This window comes from Bufo bufo, chromosome 9 (genome assembly GCF_905171765.1).
Source record: "Bufo bufo chromosome 9, aBufBuf1.1, whole genome shotgun sequence".
NCBI lineage: Eukaryota > Metazoa > Chordata > Amphibia > Anura > Bufonidae > Bufo > Bufo bufo.
In genome coordinates this window covers 174,153,125-174,178,131 of record NC_053397.1, presented here as the reverse complement: position 1 = coordinate 174,178,131, position 25,007 = coordinate 174,153,125, and the positions used below count along the sequence as shown (strand labels likewise).

At 42.1% G+C, this 25,007-nt stretch overlaps 1 protein-coding gene across 3 annotated transcripts in view; it reads right to left on the bottom strand.

Annotated features, from left to right (window-relative positions):
• The window catches only part of LOC120978607 (inter-alpha-trypsin inhibitor heavy chain H3-like), a 110,344-nt gene that overhangs the window by 5,544 nt on the left and 79,793 nt on the right, over positions 1-25,007 (bottom strand). For 2 of the 3 annotated variants that reach the window (XM_040406852.1, XM_040406854.1), the window contains 3 exons: positions 24,107-24,136; positions 16,518-16,631; positions 12,293-12,497 (listed from right to left, as the gene is read on the bottom strand). In XM_040406852.1, the coding sequence (XP_040262786.1) occupies positions 12,293-12,497; positions 16,518-16,631; positions 24,107-24,136 (349 nt within the window). The remainder of the gene's footprint in view (positions 1-12,292; positions 12,498-16,517; positions 16,632-24,106; positions 24,137-25,007) is intronic. The other variant, XM_040406853.1, reaches the window with a different exon arrangement.

Genomic DNA, 25,007 nt, shown 5'->3' with positions numbered 1-25,007 from the left:
CAAGCACAGGACATAGAATTTTGTCATATGTTACATTATTGAAATTATTTTATTCCTTGACAATTGTTCATATATTCCTCATGGCTGAAGGGAATGCTGAAGCAGCCTCAGACCCTCAGGGTCTTAAATTTTTGGACAAAAATTTAATCCAGTCTCTGATGGAACAAACCATACAAAAGTCAGTTCACGCGGCATTAAACTCTGCTATGTCATCTATGCACGAGGTTATTAATAAATCTGTGGCCCAAGCCATATCTCATTCCGCCACTCCGAATTTACCTCAAGCGATTCCGGCCACTCCGTCGGATATTTTTTTGTCAGCGGAAGATTCCGCTTCTAATACGGCGCAGGGCCTTCACAGACAAGGCAAACGCTCTTACAAACACTGCTTTATAATTACCGATTCTCAGCCCAAGAAACAAGCCAAAATGTCTAAAACTAAAGAGGATCAGGTTCATACTCTAACGCTACAAAAAAGCGTACATTCAGATGTCAATAGTTTACATCCCACACCCTCCGCCCCTGAGGAGTTAAAAACTAAGCGGGCTCTAAAGGTTTCGACATCCCGAGTCAAGCCCAAGACATATATTACATCTCCGAGCGAATCTTCCTCGGATGAAATTGTCTCCTTTGACAAGGAGGAGAATTCTGAATATGAAGACATTTACGATGAGGAAAATTTTTTAGGCTCAAATACTGCGAATTCTGCCATTTTGGATGCCGCAGGAATCCCATTTTTCAATCCTAATGATATTAAACACCCCAGATCAGGGGAATGGGTGCCCCAAGCCCAGGTGGCTAAATTTCAACATTTTTGGATAAGGAAACCCCTGGATAAGTCGGCCCATAGCAAATTGCGGGCAGAGTGCACTAGACCCACTTTGCAATCAAAAGTGGCAAACACCCCTGACTTAGATTCAACTTTGGTGAAGTATTTAGCCAAATCGGGGAAAAACCCCAAGAAAAGCGTGAACCACTCCTTCAGGGCCATTCAAAATCGATTTTTGGATTTACTAGGCCCCTTAACAAAAATCCTAGATTTGACAGAGGAAGCCACAATTTCAGATGCCCCTATAGATTTATAGTGATGAGCGGGAGGTGCCATATTCGATTTCGCGAATATTCGATTGAATATTAGTTTTATATTCGTCGAAATCGAATATTCGTCATTATTCTATTTATCGTGAATAATATGCGATTTAATTATTCGCATATTGCGATTTTATTTTAACTGTATAAGGCATAAAGGCAACTTTCCTATTGGTTGGCTATGGCACTATGTCTATGTGTATTATACGAATGTTCGCTATATTGCTATAACTTCGTATTTTAGAATATTCGTAATATTCTAAAAAACGAAGTTATCGAGATTTCGTGATATTCGTTAAATTCTTTTCTATGTCGCTCGCTATTATGTGCGCGCGAACGAACGTATTGTATTCTAAATGATTCCAATTACTGATTTATAATTTTCCTCTTCATGTAAGATAGTTTATGTCATGCGATAAATCGGCAATTAAATATGCGAGTGAATCGCGTCGCATAAGGGCTGTATGCTATTGGGTTGGCTTGGTCGAATAGATGAAGATAGAGAATATAGCGCTATATTCGACATTCAACAATTCTACCAAGCCAACAGTTACTTACGGTTGGCTTGGTAGAATTGTCGAATATAGCGAATATAGTGCTATATTCTCTATCTTCGTCTATTCTACCAAGCCAACCCAATAGCATACAGCCCTTATGCGACGCGATTCACTCACATATTTAATTGCCGATTTATCGCATGACATAAACTATCTTACATGAAAAGGAAAATTATAAATCAGTAATGACTCATTACTGATTTATAATTTTCCTCTTCATGTAAGATAGTTTATGTTATGCGATAAATCGGCAATTAAATATACGCGTGAATCGCGTCGCATAAGGGCTTTAAGCTACTATATGCTATTGGGTTGGCTTGGTCGAATAGACGAAGATTGAGAATATAGCGCTATATTCGACAATTCTACCAAGCCAACCCATTAGTGATAGTAGTAATTTTTCCTATCACAAAATTTGTGATAGTAAATTACTAGCACTAATTTAGTGATATTAAAGTAAATTACTAATATGACTAATCGGTTCAGATGGAAAAAAAAAAGAATATTCGTTATAACGAATATATCTTAAGTTGTAATATTCGTACGAATATTTCGCTATTCGAATATTCGCGCTCATCCCTATAGATTTACTAGTTCTAAAAGGCTGGGCACAAAGAGCGGTGTGTTTATTTGGCAATATTAACGACTCCATTTGCATGGAAAGAAAACGTAGTATTTTAATAAAGTTGGACCCCCAACTTATCCATATGGCATCATCTAACAGTAACACCCCCATCAGATGGCTACCTTTTTGGGGATTCCTTTATTAAGGCGTTAAACAGATACGTAGGATTGTTTTCATCGCTTGACAAAGCACAATCCTCCATGAAAAAAGTTTTCCAGGGTCGTGTTTTTGGGAGGGCTGGGAAAAGAAGAGGCCAGTTTCCCAGCCGTCCGACCCACGAGAATCAATATCCAAGAGGCCTTCCCCGAGCGGACAGACATCCAGCTCCATCCCACTCCTTCAACCCAATGCCCTTTTTTCACGGGAGAGGCCGACCCTGGAGGGCGAGAGGCCATAGAGGTTTTCCGAGAACCAGACCCTCGGCAGGTGAGTGTCCCCAGACAGTATTTTTCACAAATACCCCTAGGGGGCAGGATAAAACATTTTTCCCACATTTGGTCTCTGATTACATCAGACTCAAGGGTCTTAAATACGGCCTCAGGATATCAAATAGAATTCCTATTTCCACCAATACAAACACACTCACCTCATCCAATAACTTTCTCAGAGTTAGAACGCACACAAGTTCAACTAGAAATAGAGGAACTCTATTCCAAATGTGCTATTATTCCAATACCCTCAGAATCCCCAGGATTTGTATGCAATCTCTTTCTAGTGAAAAAGAGAGATGGCGGTCACAGACCAGTTATCAATTTGAGATTCCTCAACAGTTTCGTGCTTTACCAACACTTCCAAATGGAGGGAATTCATCTCCTGAGAGACCTTTTGTTACCGCACGATTGGCTGGCAAAAATAGGTCTCAAGGATGCTTATCTCACAATACCTATGCATCCACTGTCCCAGCCATACCTCCAATTTGTTTGGGAAAGACAGAAATGGCAGTTTACCAGGTTGCCTTTCGGTCTTTCCGCCCCTTGGTGTTTCACCAAACTATTAAAACCAGTAGTATCTCTACTGCGGTCCCGAGGTGTTCGTCTGATAATATACTTAGACGATTTACTCATTATGGCCCAATCTCTGCCCCTCATACATCTCCACATTCAGTGGACCAGGACCTTGTTGACCAATCTGAGATTCTTTCTACACTGCGTGCAGAATTATTAGGCAAATGAGTATTTTGACCACATCATCCTCTTTATGCATGTTGTCTTACTCTAAGCTGTATAGGCTCGAAAGCCTACTACCAATTAAGCATATTAGGTGATGTGCATCTCTGTAATGAGAAGGGGTGTGGTCTAATGACATCAACACCCTATATTAGGTGTGCATAATTATTAGGCAACTTCCTTTCCTTTGGCAAAATCGGTCAAAAGAAGGACTTGACAGGCTCAGAAAAGTCAAAAATAGTGAGATATCTTGCAGAGGGATGCAGCACTCTTAAAATTGCAAAGCTTCTGAAGCGTGATCATCGAGCAATCAAGCGTTTCATTCAAAATAGTCAACAGGGTCGCAAGAAGCGTGTGGAAAAACCAAGGCGCAAAATAACTGCCCATGAACTGAGAAAAGTCAAGCGTGCAGCTGCCAAGATGCCACTTGCCACCAGTTTGGCCATATTTCAGAGCTGCAACATCACTGGAGTGCCCAAAAGCACAAGGTGTGCAATACTCAGAGACATGGCCAAGGTAAGAAAGGCTGAAAGACGACCACCACTGAACAAGACACACAAGCTGAAACGTCAAGACTGGGCCAAGAAATATCTCAAGACTGATTTTTCTAAGGTTTTATGGACTGATGAAATGAGAGTGAGTCTTGATGGGCCAGATGGATGGGCCCGTGGCTGGATTGGTAAAGGGCAGAGAGCTCCAGTCCAACTCAGACGCCAGCAAGGTGGAGGTGGAGTACTGGTTTGGGCTGGTATCATCAAAGATGAGCTTGTGGGGCCTTTTCGGGTTGAGGATGGAGTCAAGCTCAACTCCCAGTCCTACTGCCAGTTTCTGGAAGACACCTTCTTCAAGCAGTGGTACAGGAAGAAGTCTGCATCCTTCAAGAAAAACATGATTTTCATGCAGGACAATGCTCCATTACACGCGTCCAAGTACTCCACAGCGTGGCTGGCAAGAAAGGGTATAAAAGAAGAAAATCTAATGACATGGCCTCCTTGTTCACCTGATCTGAACCCCATTGAGAACCTGTGGTCCATCATCAAATGTGAGATTTACAAGGAGGGAAAACAGTACACCTCTCTGAACAGTGTCTGGGAGGCTGTGGTTGCTGCTGCACGCAATGTTGATGGTGAACAGATCAAAACACTGACAGAATCCATGGATGGCAGGCTTTTGAGTGTCCTTGCAAAGAAAGGTGGCTATATTGGTCACTGATTTGTTTTTGTTTTGTTTTTGAATGTCAGAAATGTATATTTGTGAATGTTGAGATGTTATATTGGTTTCACTGGTAAAAATCAATAATTGAAATGGGTATATATTTGTTTTTTGTTAAGTTGCCTAATAATTATGCACAGTAATAGTCACCTGCACACACATATATCCCCCTAAAATAGCTAAAACTAAAAACAAACTAAAAACTACTTACAAAAATATTCAGCTTTAATATTAATGAGTTTTTTGGGTTCATTGAGAACATGGTTGTTGTTCAATAATAAAATTAATCCTCAAAAATATAACTTGCCTAATAATTCTGCACTCCCTGTAAATCTCGAGAAATCTGTTCTCTACTGCCCGAGAGGGAATTAATTCCTGGGTTTTCTCATCAACACTCAGTCAGCCATTCTGAGTCTCCCTCCCAGGAAACTGAAAACCATCCGAAGAGAGATTCGGTCAGTCTTGAACAGACAGCAGATCTCACTTCGCACTTTAGCTCGGATAGTAGGTCGGCTATCCTCCTCCATTCAAGCAATTTTCCCCGCTCCTCTACATTATCGAGCTCTCCAACGCTTGAAAACCTGTCACCTCAGGGAAGGGGTGCCCGGTGCGGCTCCTTATCCACTGGTGGCAAATGGTCCGAAGAAGAGGTGCTACTTCACATCAATTGCCTGGAACTCTTGGCAGGGTTTTTCGCCCTCAAGAGTTTACTAAGACACAGATCGCACTGTTGCATTCTCTTGCGGATGGACAACAACCCTGCAGTACAGTATGTGAACCGTCTGGGAGGCACCAGATTAGAAATCCTGGCCAATATAGCGAAAGAATTCTGGCACTTTTGTCTCGACAGAGACATTACACTGAAGGCGGAATATCTTCCGGGCCTTTCCAACTCAGTTGCAGATTGGAACTCCCGCTTCTCAACAGACCACAGTGACTGGCGTCTAGATCCTATGATTTTCCAACTCCTCGACTCACTGTGGGGCCCCCTCCAAATAGACCTTTTCGCATCATGAATAAACCGTCAGCTTCCCAAATTCTTCAGCTGGCGTCCCGACTCAGAGTCGTTGGGCACAGATGCCCTCCTCCACCTCTGGCCTTCGGGAACTCTATATGCGTTTCCCCCCTTTGCTCTCATTCCGAGAGTACTGTTGTTCACCAGAACCCCGAAATCGACGATAGTCTTGATAACTCCGTTCTGGCCCACTCAGTCTTGGTTTCCTCAACTTCTGTGGATGACCATAGACTTTCCACGCTTATTGGCAAATCATCATTCCATTCTCCTGGACCCTTCTGGGAATCCTCATCCCTTAGTCTTGCCAGACCTACTTCATCTAGTAGCATGGCTCATCTCCGGTCAGCAGAGTTTGATATCGGACTTTCCCACTCAGCTCAGGATATCCTCTCAGATGCTTGGGCCCTGGGTACCAGGTCTGCTTACAGATCAGCCTGGAGACTTTGGGCTGATTGGTGCTTACAGCGGAATGTGGATTCCGTTCACGCACCTATGGTACAGGTCCTGAATTACCTATCAGCATCTTTTGATGCTGGGAAAGCCTATCCGATGATTAACATTTATCGTTCAGCGATTTCCTTTTATCACGCTCCGCTCCAGAATATGTCAATAGGTAAACACCCCCTTATCTGTAAGTTAATGAAAGGTATGACATTCCGCAGACTTTCTTTACCCAAGTATCATTCTACCTGGGATGTTACTTTGGTACTTAATCTTTTTGTCTCCTGGGGAGATAATGATCTCCTATCGTTAAAGCTCCTTTCTTTTAACCCCTTAAGGACACAGCCTTTTTACACCTTAGGACCAGGCCATTTTTTGAAAATCTGACCAGAGTCCCTTTAAGTGCTGATAACTTTAAAACGGTTTGACTTATCCAGGCCGTTCTGAGATTGTTTTTTCGTCACATATTGTACTTCATGACACTGGTAAAATGGAGTCAAAAATTTTTTTTAGCAAATTTCAAAGTATCAGTTTCTCTACTTCTGTAATACATAGTAATACCCCCAAAAATTGTGATGACTTTACATTCCCCATATGTCTACTTCATGTTTGAATTGTTTTGGGAATGATATTTTATTTTTTGGGGATGTTATAAGGCTTAGAAGTTTAGAAGCAAATCTTGAAATTTTTCCGAAATTTACAAAAACTCAATTTCTAGGGACCAGTTCAGGTCTCAAGTCACTTTGCGAGGCTTACATTATAGAAACCACCCAAAAATGACCCCATCTAAGAAACTACACCCCTCAAGGTATTCAAAACTGATTTTGCATACGTTGTTAACCCTTTAGGTGTTGCACAAGAGTTATTGGCAAATAGGGAGGAAATTTGAGAATTTCATTTTTTTGTCTAATTTTTCATTTTAACCCATTTTTTCCACTAACAAACCAAGGGTTAACAGCCAAACAAGACTGTATCTTTATTGCCCTGACTCTGCCATTTACAGAAACACCCAATATGTGGCCGTAAACTACTGTACGGCCACACAGCGGGGCGTAGAGTGAAAGGTGCGCCATATGGTTTTTGGAAGGCTGATTTTTATGGACTGGTTTATTTACACCATGTCCCATTTGAAGCCCCCTGATGCACCCCTAGAGGAGAAACTCCCTAAAAGTGACCCCATCTAAGAAACTACACCCCTCAAGGTATTCAAAACTGATTTTACATACGTCGTTAACCCTTTAGGTGTTGCACAAGAGTTATTGGCAAATGGCGATGAAATTTGAGAATTTCATTTTTTTGCCTAATTTTCCATTTTAACCCATTTTTTCCACTAACAAAGCAAGGGTTAACAGCCAAACAAGACTGTATCTTTATTGCCCTGACTCTGCTGTTTACAGAAACACCCCATATGTGGTCGTAAACTACTGTACGGGCACACAGCGGGGCGTAGAGTGAAAGGTGCGCCGTTTGGTTTTTGGAGGGCTGATTTTGCTGGACTGTTTTTTTGGCACCATGTCCCATTTGAAGCCCCCCTGATGCACCCCTAGATTATAAACTCCATAAAAGTGACCCCATCTAAGAAACTACACCCCTCAAGGTATTCAAAACTGATTTTACAAACTTTGTTAACCCTTTAGGTGTTGCACAAGATTTAATGGAAAATAGAGATACAATTTCAAAATTTCACTTTTTTGGCAGATTTTCCATTTTAATATTTTTTTTCCAGTTACAAAGCAAGGGTTAACAGCCAAACAAAACTCATTATTTATGACCCTAATTCTGTAGTTTACAGAAACACCCCATATGTGGTCGTAAACCGCTGTACGGGCACACGGCAGGGCGCAGAAGGAAAGGAACACCATATGGTTTTTGGAAGGCATATTTTGCTGGACTGGTTTTTTTGACACCATGTCCCATTTGAAGCCCCCCTGATGCACCCCTAGAGTAGAAACTCCAAAAAAGTGACCCCATTTTAGAAACTACGGGATAGGGTGGCAGTTTTGTTGGTACTAGTTTAGGGTACATATGATTTTTGGTTGCTCTATATTACACTTTTTGTGCGGCAAGGTAACAAGAAATAGCTTTTTTGGCACCGTTTTTTTTTTGTTATTTACAACATTCATCTGACAGGTTAGATCATGTGGTAATTTTATAGAGCAGGTTGTCACGGACGCGGCGATACCTAATATGTATACAATTTTTTTTATTTATGTAAGTTTTACACAATGATTTCATTTTTAAAACCAAAAAAATGTTTTAGTGTCTCCATAGTCTAAGAGCCATAGTTTTTTCAGTTTTTGGGCGATTATCTTAAGTAGGGTCTCATTTTTTGCGGGATGAGATGACGGTTTGATTGGCATCTATTTTGGGGTGCATATGACTTTTTGATTGCTTGCTATTACACTTTTTGTGACGTAAGATGACAAAAAATGGCTTTTTTTACACCGTTTTATTTTTATTTTTTTACGGTGGTCATCTGAGGGGTTAGATCATGTGATATTTTTATAGAGCCGGGCGATACGGACGCGGCGATACCTAATATGTATACTTTTTTTTTATTTATGTAAGTTTTACACAATGATTTCATTTTTGAAAAAAAAAAATCATGTTTTAGTGTTTCCATAGTCTAAGAGCCATAGTTTTTTCAGTTTTTGGGCGATTATCTTGGGTAGGGTATGATTTTTGCGGGATGAGATGACGGTTTGATTGTTACAATTTTGGCGTACATGCGACTTTTTTGATCACTTTTATTACCTTTTTTGGGAAGTAAGGTGGGCAAAATTTCAATTTCATCATAGTTTTTTATTTTTATGGTGTTCACCGTTCGGGTAAAGTAACATGACCGTTTTATAGATCAGGTCGTTACGGACGCGGCGATACCAAACATGTGTAGGGAATTTTATTTTTTTCATTTTTTATCAGTGATAAATGTGTTTTTTGATTTTTACTTTTTTTTCACTTTTATTCACTTTTTTTTGACCCAGACCCACTTGGTTCTTGAAGATCCAGTGGGTCTGATGTCTGTATAATACAGTACAGTACAATATATATTGTTCTGTACTGTATTTTACTTACACTGAACAGATCTATGCCTTTCAGCACAGATCTGTTCAGCACCATGGACAGCAGGACGCCTGAGAGGCGTCCTGTTGCATGGGAACCTTCCCCGTCTGCTCACTACTGCTCAGAACTTCGCAGACGGGGAAGGGTAAGGAGGGGATCTCTCAGGGGGCTCTCTGGGGGCTCTCTCCCTCCCCATCGGGGGGCTGCAAAGGCACAGCAGCCCCCCGATGGGAGAGGGAGGGAGCTCCCTGCGCTGTTAACCTTTTCCATACAGCGGTCCGTACGGACCGCTGTATGGAAAGGGTTAAACGGCTGACATCGCATCGCAGATGTCAGCCGTTTATACCAGGGTGCCAGCAATGTGCTGGCACCCTGGTATCCCCACTAGACACCAACGATTATACAAGGGGAGGCGGGCGGGGGATCGCGATCCCGCCTGCCGCACCGCCCGCCTCCCGCACCGCCCACACCGCCCGCAACCCTCCCCCTGCACCTCCCGCCACCATAAAAATCATTCGGGGGTGCAGGGGGGGGTGAATAAAACTTTTTTTTTAGGCATACAAAGTTTCTGATCCCCGCGGTCAGGGACCGCGGGGACCAGAAACTTCAGAAATCGCAGCAAACCGCAGGTCTGAATTGACCTGCGGTTTGCCGCGATCGCCGACATGGGGGGGTCACGGGACCCCCCCGCGCATTTAGCCTAGGTGCCTGCTCAATGATTTGAGCAGGCACCGGGCTCCGATCACTGCCAGCCGCACGGCAGTGATCGAAAATACACAGGGCGTACATGTACGCCCTGTGTCCTTAAATACCAGGGCACAAGGGCATACCTGTACGCCCTATGTCCTTAAGAGGTTAAATTGGCTACTCTTCTATGCTTCCTCTCTTTCAAAAGAGTCTCCGATGTCAGAGCCTTAGACATATCCCAGAGACAATTTTCCCCACAAGGCGTATCCTTCTCCATTTCCCGGCATACTAAGACCAATTTTCCCTCAGTTTTTTACCCCGCCTTTCCTCAACAAGAACATTTGTGTATTGTTCGTTGTCTTAAGGTCTACGAATGTAAGACTGAATCTCTTAGGCAACCAGCTCATTCCTAATTATTAATATTGTTTTGTAAACCTCACCTTCTGGTTTCATCCCCAACTCTAGCCAGATGGATTAGGCAGTCTATGCAATTAGCAGGTATCGATACCTCCGTATTCGGGGCTCATACCGTTCGGGGTGCCTCGTCTACAAAGATTAGGCAGGCTGGTGCCTCTCTATCTGACATTCAGAATCCACATTTAAAACATTCTACTTTCGACCTAAACCTCATACTTCCATGATCTCTTCAGTCGATCTCTTCCCTCGACATGGCTCATTGAATTTTGGATGATTTCCAGTTTTTCGTTCAGGAAAGACATGGGAGTTTGTTATTTCTGTTCGTTTACATCAAAGAAAGAGGAGGATTGGCACATTACAGGAGCTTATATATCCTATGCTGTGTTGTGATTGACTGCCAGTGTATCTCACTGAATGTTTCTTTACATTTTTTTCTTATCTTTATTGCTGTTGATTGGAGTCCAGTAAAGAAGTATAGCATATAATGTTCGTCTCCTGTCTTTAATAAAATCTATATTTTCCTGCACAAGCAGCTAGGAAAATCTCCAATTTTATATATTCTATTAGTGCCTGGGAAAGTCATAAGGGAGGAGTCACCTTCTTGGGAATTCCCACTTTTATGTTAGGCCTCATGCACGCGGCCATGGCCGTATTGCGGCCCGCAAACAGCGGGTCCGCAATATGCGGGCACCGGCCGTGTGCTCCCCACATCACAATCCCTACGGTGTGCTTCCGTGGTGTTTCTGTCCGTGCCTCCGCACAGCAAAAAATAGAACATGTTAAATTTTTTTGCGGTGCGGACGGATCATGGACCCATTTAAGTTGAATGGGTCTCAATTCGTCCTAGTCACCGCACAGACGTTGCGGTCCCCAAAGCACGGAACAGCCGTGTACATGAGGCCGTAGGGAGAGTTCACATCACCGTTATTTTTCCATTCTGCATTCAAAGAAAAATGGCTCAAACGGATGCCAAATGTGCATAACGGATGCACAGTATGCTTTTTTTTTTTTTACAGGATACTTTTTTCTCTTTATTTTTCTGTTCCTCTGATGGATCAGAAGAACGGAAAAATAATGGTGATGTGAACTCGCCCTAAGTAACAGCAGTTTCTGCATTGGCAGACGTGGACAGTACATTATATTAAATGTAAATGGCCAGTTTGTAATACTATGGTTTATCATGTAGTAACCACTGTACAATGCAAATATAGTGCACACAAAAAATGTTCAGACCTTTTATTTTTTTTCCCATTTTGTTATGTTGCTGCCTTGTGCTAATATAAAAATAATTTCCCCATCAATCTGCACTCAATACCACATAATGAGAAAGTGAAAACTTTTTGTTAATTTATTAAAAAGGAAAAACTAAAATTTTGCATGGACATAAGTATTCAGACCCTCTGCTAGGACATATTTAGACCTGGACACCTCTCATTTCTTTGGATAATCTTTGAGATGTTTCTACACTTTGAGCAGTCAACAAACTGTCCACACTTTACATTTCAGACCTACTCTCCACACATGTAATCTCTGATCCTTCCTTTGCTCTCCTCTTGTCTGCTCCTCACACAATCTTCTTCACGACTTCTCACGTGCATCATCCATACCCTGGAATGCACTACCCCAGACTCTCCCCCAACATCCAAACTTTAAAAAGTAACTGTAAAACACACCTAAGGGAAAGCCTACAACCTACAATGAGAGAGAGACGGAGAGACAGAGCTTTTCAACGCAATCAGAGCACTTTGGATTCTGTTAATTAACAAATTTGGACACAAATTGAATTGAACAGTTGATTCAGCCAACTTGGTCTCAAATAGAATCTGAAGAAGATGATAATCTCTAATTTTAAGCCATCACATGTAGCGTCCTCTCTCCCTCTGTACCCGCCCGTCAAACAGTTTATTCATGTTTATTGTACTTGTTTTCATTTTATATGGTCCATGTAAAGCCATTTCTGTACAGCACCCTGGAATTAATAGCGCCTTGAAATAAATAATGATATTAAAAAGTTTCTTACCCTTCCTTGCTTATAGAGCCTTTTTTCTGCCATGCAAGCGTTTTCTTGTTTTTATGGTTCAAGACTGTGATTTTGTCAGTGGTCACCTCAATTCTTATCTTCTTATCTCTATTTATAATCCCAAGTCTTCCGAAATAGGTTTGATTTGATCTCGCATTGTTGCCTGCTTTCTCTTTTCCAATAAGTTCTCCATTTACTGAAATACCTTAAGCAGAATGCAGCAAAACTGGTGTTAAGCTGAAGAAATGATGTAAGCTTTTTTCTCCTAAAACTGAAAAATATTCATCTACAGTACTAGTGAATTTTAATGTAGATCAATAGTGAAAGTTTGGTAATTATGTTTTATTCACTTACAGAGTGTACCAGACAATGAGTGTGGACCCAGTGCGCCAACTTGCCAGTTTGACTTTGGTCTAAACCTAATGGCGTTGTCCTTGCAGTTCCCTGGTATTCACCCTTTAACCACTACACAGGGATCTGGACTTCACCGTAGGGAAGCAACCAGGCTGCTACCTCCTAGAGTAGTCCTGGTTTAGTTGACAGCTGACCCATGGGCAGCACCAAGGAATCAGGAAAAAGGCGTAGTCTGAACACAGTCCAAGATCGGGGCAGGCTGAGTATGTGCATATTCCAAATAGCAATTCCAAGGTCGGGGCAGAAGGCAAGGAGTAAAAACGACAGAAGGGCAAAGTACAGTACACGTGTAATGGGGAGCCGGTGACGCGCTTCCTCCTTGCAGCGCCGCCGACATCCCATCTGTGTGCAGGAGTGTCTCCATGGGGACCAGGGGGCGGGGAGGACCCGGCCGTGCACACCTCCTCAGAGCGGCCGGCGTTCTCCTAGACTACGAGCAGCAGGGGAGCTGAGCACCGATAATGATGAATTAGCGCTCAGCTGTGTTGGGCTGTGTAACGTGAGTCACGTGATGCTGGCCACGTCATGTGACTCACCAGTCAGGGCTATTTAAACAGGCAGCCTGCTTGCCACAGGTTGCCTATGATTGGTCTTTTGTTACCCTCACCAGCGTTCTCTTGGATTGTGTATCTCGAGTGTGCTTTGACCTTGGCTCTGTTTGTGACCTCGACCTCGCTACCTCCTTTTGTACTTGACGTGACCGTTTGGCTTCTGACCTCGGCTTTGTTTGTGACCTCGACCTTGCTAGCTCCTTTTGGTATTTACGCGTACTCCTGGCTTGACCCTTGCTTTGTCTATGGTATTTGTATTTGTCTTTAGGCCCCTGCACTTATCTAAGAAAGGGACCGTCGCCAAGTTGTACGCCATCAGTTAGGACGGGCCATGCAAGTAGGTAGGAGGTGCGGGTGGATATTAGGGCTTATGAACAACTCTCTTATTGTCCCTTATGGTGGAGGATGCAGTGTATTATACTTAATATACTAATACCACTATTGTCCTTTAGACTATAATCACACCTCTTAATCCTGCACCTTTATACTGCTTTAAGACTTAACTTGTATTAATATACGACTAATACTATGTTACTAAAAGGTAAGTGATTTTAAAATTTCCAGCAGACGGCTCAGCTATCACTACTTTGTATATACTACAATATTCCTGCTATTTCTTCATAGCTAGGATTAGGGGGCAGCGTTGCTCATATGTTTTAATACAGCTACGACTCAGCGAGGCTTCGACAATACTAAATAAACAAGCAAGTGAAGGATACATTGCCCCGATACGCAAACTGGCAGCACGTAGCCAGTAGGGGAACAATGTACTAATCCTAGCTATGAAGAAATAGCAGGAATATTGTAGTATATACAAAGTAGTGATAGCTGAGCCGTCTGCTGGAAATTTTAAAATCACGTACCTTTTAGTAACATAGTATTAGTCGTATATTATTAAAGTCTTAAAGCAGTATAAAGGTGCAGGATTAAGAGGTGTGATTATAGTCCAAAGGACAATAGTGGTATTAGTATATTAGATATCAGGGCTGCACTTATCCGCCCCTACCGTGACAACACATGTAGCCAGACAAGAGATCACACCTTCGCTGGTTACTAGAGACTAGAAAACCTCTAAGCTCAGGTGAGGAGGTGAAACCACAGCCCAGCTAAATAGGGAGGATGATCAGCACCTTAGTCAACAGCTGAACAGTGGACGAATTAAAAGGATTAACTCTTACAGTGCTGAAAGGAAGTTCACTGAGCACTTTATGTGTTAAAAAAGACAAAAGTATAAGTATACCTTTATGGGTTAACCAGAAAATTATATTTGCTTCTGGAGCACTGAAGCCCCTTCATCAGTCAGGTTTACAAATGATTGACTGAGAGAAGAGCCCAACATTTAAGAAACATTACACCATGACATTGTAGATGGCATAATACATCAGTAAGGTAAACCAAAGCGATAAAACAGAGGCTTATGTTACGGATTGAAGGACACTAGGAATGTTATCTAAAGGTGCCCATACAAGTTAGATCAATGTCAGGCGAACCTACCGATCTGTGTATAGGGGTGCCCCAAGGGACAGAAGATTTTAAGGGAAAGAAGGATCTGGCATGTTGAATTTCAAGACCCCTAATACATTGTTCTCAATATGTTCTCAATGTACTGAGTCTGGCAGAGGCTTAGTTCCCTCTCTGCACTGACAACATATACATTCTCAGCCGAACTGAGCGTGCATGTTGGGATCGAGAGGAACGACTGTCCACTAAATGAGTGTTCAGGTGACAACTATTGTATTGTAACTTAGTGATGTAAGTGTGTGGCCACTTTCAGGACTTCAGAGATCTGGAGTCATTCTTATGGGTCTGCCCATGTAATAAGCAATAAATCCAGTCCTGTAGTGCTGCATGCAAAATATGACCTATAATAGTGATAAACAAGGCATATGTCTGCTCTACATTGCCAGTTACAATGGAAAAATAATAACAATGATATAATAATAGTAATAATAATTATTAAAATTGTTATATAAATAAAATAATAAGTAAACACAACATTGCATTTTCTATCTTTGATGCACAGACTAAAAAAAACTAAGTTAAAAAAAGCATAAAAACAAAAAAATAATAAAGGTAAAAGTAAACGGTTTTAAAGTTGTCTTGTTCAAAAGGTAAAGGTTGATGGACTTGTATCTTCTTTTCAACCATACTATGTAATTATAAAGTAGCTTATGTAAGTGTTTTTCTGAAATTTCAGCAAAAATTATGAGGTTTTGGCACAGTTTCAGAAAAAAAAAATGCAACATGGCTCCAATGTGTGAATAAACTCTAAGGCCTCTTTCACACGGGCGAGATTTCCGCGTGGGTGCAATGCGTGAGGTGAATGCATTGCACCCGCACTGAATCCAGACCCATTCATTTCTATGGGGCTGTGCACATCAGCGGTGATTTTCACGCATCACTTGTGTGTTGCGTGAAAATCACAGCATGCTCTATATTGTGCGTTTTTCACGCAACGCAGGCCCCATAGATGTAAACGGATGCGGTGCAATTTTCACGCATGGTTGCTACGAGATGATCGGGATGGGGACCCGATCATTATTATTTTCCCTTATAACATGGTTATAAGGGGAAATAATAGCATTCTTAATACAGAATGCTTAGTAAAATAGGGATGGAGGGGTTAAAAAAAAGTAAAATAATTTAACTCCCCTCATCCACACCCGGCTTCTCTTCTGTCTTCTTCTTTGACGACTAGGAGGAAAAGGACCTGTGGTGACGTCACTGTGCTCATCACATGGTCCGTCACATGATCCATCACCATGGTGATGGGCCATGTGATGAGCGCAGTGACGTCACCAAAGGTCCTTTTCCTCCCAGGTCCTCAAAAGAAGAAGAAAGAAGACAAGCCGGGCTGCGCGAACAAGTGGATGAGGTGAGTTTAATTATTTTTAACCCCTCCATCCCTAATTTACTTAGCATTCTCTATTAAGAATGCTATTATTTTCCCTTATAACCATGTTATAAGGGAAAATAATAAAATCTACACAACACCTAACCCAAACCCGAACTTCTGTGAAGAAGTCCGGTTCGGGTCTGGGTACCAAACATGCAGATTTTTCTCACGTGCGTGCAAAACGCATTAAAACGCTTTGCATTTGCGTGGAAAAATCGCACATTTTCCAGCGACGCACCCGCATCTTATCCGGCCATCACACGCGACGCCCGTGTGAAAGAGGCTTAAGTCTTAAGACTCTCCCAAAACGTCTCAAATATTAAATACTTATAATAAATAGTACTCATAATGGGTTAAAGCTTACCACGCTCTCGATCCTCAACAAGATTCAGGATCACACCAGGCTCCTCTTGAATATTAAAGCACAAAGCATCGTTCTTTTGAGGAACATTTATCACAAAATGAGGGTCTGAATCAACTGTTGATAGAAATGACGACAAACAGTAACTAACAGATATACTTCTGCTGGGACAAGAGCTTCTGCTTGTTGGGAGCTCTCCACTAATAAATGGAAGTCTCGCTCTATGGCCTTCATCTGTACTATAGGACATATTAAATTAAGATGATTTTGTTAGGTTTTTTACATATGAGCAATAAAGACGGACCGCAAAGTTGGCATTGGATTACTTCCTAATATCAGGCAGCAATTAGTTCAGAATTGATTCCCTCATCTCATCTCTATTAGACATAAGATATAAACAAAATGCAGGAAAAGCAAGCGGAAGGGGATTTACAGGAACCCATTCAGATAATGCAGAACATGTCTTGTGTGAGGACATGCTGCAGTTTTTCAAAAGCCCTGTCTGACGCAGCTTTCTTCCAGATTTATTTTAATGGATTTTACACTGCAATGCAAACGGTAAACTCTGCCACAACTTTCTTAACCTCTTCACAGTCACATTAAAATTGGAAAAACCCTCCCAAAAATGTTACATTTTTATTGTACATTTTTAATATGTGTCTGAAGTAAATCTTCAGTACACCGCACTTCATTTCGAAATTGCATTGTAATACAAGTACTCACTCCATTCAAGTGAATGGAGCGGGTACTTGTAACTACACTATGCCACCGCTCCAGTGGAGCCAGGTGCAAGGAACACAGCTCCTCGTCTCACAGCTGATCGGTGGGGGTGCCGGGTGTCGGACCCAGTCTGATCAGATATTTATGACCTATCCTGAGGATAATATTCTGGGCTGGATAACTCCTTTTAGGACCAGTAACATTTTCCTCCTTTGTGTTCCAACAGTCATAACTTTTTAAAAATTTTCTTCTAATTAATCTAATATTTATCAGTATTAGTTGTAGGTTTATTTTTAGAGGCAAAGACAAAAAAGCTGCAATTTTAACATTATTTTGTGGAATTTAATTACAGACGGTTCATTGTGTGGTATAAATAACATAACTTTATTATGTCTGTCACTACAATGATGATAATGACACATTTCTATATATCTTTTATTATTTTTTTCTCTCCTCAATCAGGCTGTCAACTCCCCAACTGTCCCCCGATAATAAGCCCTAGCGCTATTTTGCAGGGTTTTTGGAGTAGGCTTAAAATATAAGCCCTACTCCAAAAATAAGCCCCAGATACAGCCGTATTTTATTTTATATAAAGGGAAGGTGGGGGAAATGTGCGGGCTGCAGCAGCTCAGGAGCGCTCACTAATGGCTCCTGAGCTGCCATGAAACTGTGGGTGGGTAGCGCAGGCTTCAGTGAATTAGCCTTCAGTGAAGCCACCAGCCCGCTTGGCATTCTCTTGATGAGCTTCAAGAGGTAGTCCCCCTGAAATGGTCTTCCAACAGTCTTGAAGGAGTTCCCAGAGATGCTTAGCACTTGTTGGCCCTTTTGCCTTCACTCTGCGGTCCAGCTCACGCCAAACCATCTCGATTGGGTTCAGGTCTGGTGACTGTGGAGGCCAGGTCATCTGGCGCAGCACCCCATCACTCTCCTTCATGGTCAAATAGCCCTTACTTTCAAAGTTTTCCCAATTTTTCAGCTGACTGACTGATCTTCATTTCTTAAAGTAATGATGGCCACTCGTTTTTCTTTACTTAGCTGCTTTTTTCTTGCCATAATACAAATTCTAACAGTCTATTCAGTAGGACTATCATCTGTGTATCCACCTGACTTCTCCTCAAAGCAACTGATGGTCCCAACCCCATTTATAAGGCAAGAAATCCCACTTATTAAACCTGACAGGGCATACCTGTGAAGTGAAAACCATTTCAGGGGACTACCTCTTGAAGCTCATCAAGAGAATGCCAAGAGTGTGCAAAGCAGTAATCCAAGCAAAAGGGGGCTACTTTGAAGAATCTAGATTTATGACATATTTTCAGTTGTTTCACACTTGTTTGTTATGAATATAATTCCACATGTGTTAATTCATAGTTTTGATGCCTTCAGTGTGAATCTACAATTTTCATAGTCATGAAAATAAAGAAAACTCTTTGAATGAGAAGGTGTGTCCAAACTTTTGGTCTGTACTGTACATCGCAGCACTAAGCAGCACCTGATGGGCGGGCTGGCAGCTTCATTAAATGCTAAATTATGTCGGCAGTCCGCGCTTCCCTTCACTTTCACGTTGGGCGGGCTGGCGGCTTCTCTGTATGCCCTGTACTGCCGAGAGCCCGCACATTTTTACTTACATGAAGGAGGCAGCAGGAAGAGCTCCTTCTCCTCTCTGCTGCCTGGAGGAGTTCCCTACATATCTCCTGTGCCGTATCTGCTCTCCCTGTTACCGTAGATTGCTGACTAGGTCCCTTGGGTAAGGACAGCTCAAGGGCAATATACGGTACCAGAATGAAAAATGTGTGGCAAATCTGACTATAACCCCCCTCATCCATAGGAATGCACCCATGTACTGCAGTATATGGGTGTATCCCTATGGATGAGGGGGGTTATAGTCATATTTAATATAAACACTGTCCAGGGACTGTTCTGTAATTGGCATGTGTCTATATAAAATATGTTCATGGAGCCAAAATAAGCCCTACCCCAATAATAAGCCCTAACCCTTTTTTCGGAGAAAAAAAAATAATACAAGACCCTGTCTTATTTTCGAAGAAACACGGTAGATGGATAGATCTACTCCCCCAACCAGCAATGGGAGGGGGAGGGGAACCACCACCCAGAGGCAGGGCACTCCAAAACTCTGTCATGTGCTACACCTGAGATCTGCATATAAAGGAAACCTGTCATCACTTTCTAAACCTAATTATCCACTCACTTTTCTAAAAATACTTTTTAATACATTAATAATAATAACTATCAGTTCAGAGAAAAACTTAAAATAAAGTGTTCACGCCATACATGTAAATGCACCTTAGATGAGTCCTGTCTCCTCCATGCTTCAGAGATGAGTCCAGCGTTCTCTGACTATGAGCCCAGCCACGCCCACTGTGAAGGAGCCCAGCACCGCTCCGGATCCTCCCAATCTCCTTCTTGCTCCCCGACGTCACAAAGCTAGAGCGCCGTAATCTCGCGCGAGCTGGCGCAAGCCCAGTTAGTTTCCTGAGGCTGATACCAGCACAGAGAAGGAACGCTATGCATGCGCTAGCTCGCGCATCGCGAGATTACGGCGCTCTGGCTTTGCGACGTCGGGAAGCAAGGAGGAGATTCGGAGGATGGGGCGGTGCTGGGCTCCTTCACAGTGGGTGTGGCTGGGCTCTGGAAACGTTAGTAACAGCTCCTTGGGCTTCTTACTTGCCTCATTTACATATATATATATAAAATCTGGTTTTTTGACACAATGAAAGCGCACATTTTTATTGCAGATGTGTTAGCGGCGTTCTAGCAGCCCATGTCCTTAGCTCTATACACACAATCCCGGTGACAGGTTCCCTTTAACCCCTTAAGGACTTAGGGCGTACCGATACGCCCTATTTCCCGAGTCCTTAAGGACTCAGGGCGTACCGGTACGTCCTAAGTTTAAATCGCGATTGCGGCGCTGCGGGGGTTAATCCGAACAGGATGTCCGCTGAAATCATTCAGCGGGCATCCTGTCACAACGCCCGGGGGGGGTCATGTGACCCCCCCGTGTCGGCGATTGCCGCAAACCGCAGGTCAATTCAGACCTGCGGTTTGCGGCTTTTACCTGCGGGTGTCGGCGGTGCCATCGGGTCCCCATGCGGCTGTGGGGGGGACCCGATGGCATGGAAGGCAGCGTGATGTCTAAGGAAGGCATCGCGCTGCCTTCCGGTGACGAGCCTGTGAGATCCAGCCCCCTGGATCTCACAGGCAGGAAGCTGTATGAGTAATACACACTGTATTACTCATACAGCCAATGCATTCCAATACAGAAGTATTGGAATGCATTGTAAAGGAATGTACCCCCCAAAGTTCAAGTCCCAAAGTGGGACAAAAAATAAAGTTGAAAAAATAAAGTTTTCCCCCCCAAAAAATTAAAGTTTCAAGTAAAAATAAACAAAAACGTCATTTTCCCCAAATAAAGTTAAAAAAAATTGGTATAAAATAGGGGAAAAAAGAAAAGTATACATATTAGGTATCGCCGCGTCCGTATCGACCAGCTCTATAAACATATGACATGACCTAACCCCTCAGATGAACCCCGTAAAAAATAAAAACTGTGCTAAATAAACAATTTTTTTGTCACCTTACATCACAAAAAGTACAACAGCAAGCGATCAAAAAGGCATTTGCCCACCAAAATAGTACCAATCTAACCGTCACCTCATCCCGCAAAAAATGAGCCCCTACCTGATACAATCGCCCAAAAAAAAAAAAAACTATGGCTCAGAATATGGAGACACTAAAACATCTTTTTATTTGTTTGAAAAAAAAGCTGTTATAGTGTAAAACCGTCATCTCATCCCGCAAAAATAATACCCTACCCAAGGTAATCGCCCAAAAACTGAAAAAATTATGGCTCTCAGACTATGGGAACACTAAAACATGATTTTTTTTGCTTCAAAAATGAAATCATTGTGTAAAACTTACATAAATAAAAAAAAAGTATACATTTTAGGTATCGCCGCATCCGTTTCGACCGGCTCTATAAAAATATCACATGACCTAACCCCTCAGATGAATGTTGTAAATAACAAAAAATAAAAACGGTTCCAAAACAGCTATTTCTTGTTATCGTGCCTCACAAAAAGTGTAATATAGAGCAACCAAAAATCATATGTACCCTAAACTAGTACCAACAATACTGCCACCCTAATTTCTAAAATGGGGCCGCTTTTTGGAGTTTCTACTCTAGGGGTGCATCAGGGGGGCTTCAAATGGGACATGGTGTCAAAAAAAAACTGTCCAGCAAAATCGGCCTTCCAAAAACCGTATGGCATTCCTTTCCTTGTGCGCCCTGCCGTGTGCCCGTACAGCTGTTTACGACCACATATTGGGTGTTTCTGTAAACTACAGAATCAGGGCCATAAATATTGAGTTCGGTTTGGCTGTTAACCCTTGCTTTGTTACTGGGAAAATGGATTAAAAAGGAAAATTTGCCAAAAAATTGAAATTCTGAAACTTCATCTCCATTTGCCAATAACTCTTGTGGAACACCTAAAGGGTTAACGATGTTTGGAAAATCTGTTTTGAATACCTTGAGGGGTGTAGTTTCTTAGATGGCATCACTTTTATGGAGTTTCTACTCTAGGGTTGCATCAGGGGGGCTTCAAATGGGACATGGTGTCAAAAAAACCAGTCCAGCAAAACCTGTCTTCCAAAAACCGTATGGCATTCCTTTCATTCTGCGCCCCTGCCGTGTGCCCGTACAGCGGTTTACGACCACATATGGGGTGTTTCTGTAAACTACAGAATCAGGGCCATAAATATTGAGTTTGGTTTGGCTGTTAACCCTTGCTTTGTATCCGGAAAAAAATTATTAAAATGGAAAATCTGCCAAAAAAGTGAAATTTTGAAATTGTATCTCTATTTTCCATTAATTCTTGTGGAACACCTAAAGGGTTAATGACATTTGTAAAATCAGTTTTAAATACCTTGAGGGGTGTAGTTTCTTAGATGGGGTCACTTTTATGGAGTTTCTACTCTAGGGGTGCATCCGGGGGGCTTCAAATGGGACATGGTGTCAAAAAAACCAGTCCAGCAAAACCTGCCTTCCAAAAACCGTATGGCATTCCTTTCCTTCTGCGCCCTGCCGTGTGCCCGTACAGCGGTTTACGACCACATATGGGGTGTTTCTGTAAACTACAGAATCAGGGCCATAAATATTGAGTTTGGTTTGGCTGTTAACCCTTGCTTTGTAACTGGAAAAAAATTATTAAAATGGAAAATCTGCCAAAAAAGTGAAATTTTGAAATTGTATCTCTATTTTCCATTAATTCTTGTGGAACACCTAAAGGGTTAACAAAGTTTGTCAAATCAGTTTTGAATACCTTGAGGGGTGTAGTTTATAGAATGGGGTCATTTTTGGGTGGTTTCTATTATGTAAGCCTCGCAAAGTGACTTCAGATCTGAACTGGTCCCTAAAAATTGGGTTTTTGAAAATTTCAGAAAAATTTCAAGATTTGCTTCTAAACTTCTAAGCCTTGTAACATCCCCAAAAAATAAAATATCATTCCCAAAATAATCCAAACATGAAGTAGACAAATGGGGAATGTAAAGTAATAACTATTTTTGGAGGTATTACTATGCATTATAGAAGTAGAGAAGAGGCTAAGAGCTGACCAAGGATCCAGTATCCGTAGTTTCAGGTGCTGCACATCTCGTATCATCTGAAGGCAATCGTCTATGCTGTGAAGATACGAGATGTGCAGCACCTGAAACTACGGATACTGGAAGCCTGTGCTAGCATTTCTCCCGCGGTGTTGCTATCAGTGTGTTAAGAGTGGGAGAAGAGGGTTGCATTGACAATCCAACACAATGGGCAGCACATTGAACACATTTTATAAGTGGTCAGAAACTTGTAAATAACTCATGAAAGAATAAAGTTACATTTAAAACCAAGCACACCATTGTTTTTCTTGTGAAATTCCCAATAAGTTTGATGTGTCACATGACCCTCTTCCTATTGAAAAAACAAAAGTTGGATTCAAAATGGCCGACTTCAAAATGGCCGCCATGGTCACCACCCATCTTGAAAAGTTTCCCCCCTCACATATACTAATGTGCCACAAACAGGAAGTCAATATCACCAACCATTCCCATTTTATTAAGGTGTATCCATATAAATGGCCCACCCTGTATATTGGATTACAACAGTATTAATAAAAATACATCAGTTCTTTCCTCAGATTGAGACCCTGAGGATATCTGGTATTCAGGCTGAGTACCCAATATGCCTCACGCTGCAAAACCTTCTTCTTCATATTACCACCTCTTAGGAACAACTACTCTTTCAATCGCATAGGTGCGGAAGCCAGTTAAACTACGATACGATTATGTACTGTTATAAAATGATTAGCCGCATTTGATGTACCCATTGCTGAGGGGTTAGTAATGTAACTAACATGTTCCAACAGTCTTGTTTTAAATTTCCTGCTGGAACTCCCTACATACATGAGATCACACATTGTACATTCAATAACATAAATAATGCCCATTGTATTGCAATAAATATAGCTTTTTATCGGAAATGTTTCCGTATGTGTGGAATTGTGAAAATTTCTTGTTGGTGTGGCATATCTACACGTTTTGCATGGGCGTCCTCCACATTTGGTAAAACCTAGATATTTTATCCAGGTACCCGATGATTTAATTGCAGTACGTGTAAAAAGCAAAGGGGAAAGAACAGTAGCCAATATACTAGGTCGCCTTGATACTATTCTACATCCACTTTTTAAAGTAAATAAGGAAATGAAGATTGCAGACTGAAAATTATCGCAACTTGAGCACTAACATATAAGAAAATATTTTTTCCTGGGTAAAAGGTGTTCATAGCCTTTAAAAATAATGAATACACTGTAGCTTACCCCAGTTTGCAGACCCTTGAGTATGCGGTGCTGTGAAAACAGTAATAGAAACACTGGGTTTATTTAAATTGTTTTATAGCGTATGACTAGGATATATTCAAGTATAAGATTTATCTATTACTGAATCTTAGGCCTCTTTCACACGGGCGTGTGCGCCCCCGTGGTCGTGCTGCGGCCCGCAAAATGTGGGCCGCAATGCACGAGCACAGTCCGTGGGGCAGCCGCAGCGGATCGCGGACCCATTCACTTGAATGGGTCCGCGACCCGGCCGTTCCGCAAAAAGATAGGACATGTTCTATCTTTTTGCGGAACGGAAGTACGGGATGAAACCCCACGGAAGCATTCCATAGGGTTCCGTTCCGCACGATTCCGCATCTCCGGATTTGCGGACACATTCAAGTGAATGGGGCCGCATCCGTGATGCGGAATGCCCGCAGAATGGCACCCGTGTATTGGGGATCCGCAAATGCGGTCCGCAATACGGCAACGGCGTGCACACGCCCGTGTGAAAGAGGCCTTAGCCATAGAGGAAAGAAAACAAATAGATAGAGAGGGCACTTCTTGGGTGTAATATTTAGTGTAATTACAAGGGAATGGGACCATCACTTGTAATTAGAAACATAGAATGTGTCGGCAGATAAGAACCATTTGGCCCATCTAGTCTGCCCAATATATCTGAATCCTATGAATAGCCCCTGGCCCTATCTTCTATGAAGGATGGCCTTATGCTTATCCCATGCATGCTTAAACTCCTCCACTGTATTTGCAGCTACCACTTCTGCAGGAAGGGTATTCCATGCATCCACTACTCTCTCAGTAAAGTAATACTTCCTGATATTACTTTTAAACCTTTGCCCCTCTAATTTAAAACTATGTCCTCTTGTAGCAGTTTTTCTTCTTT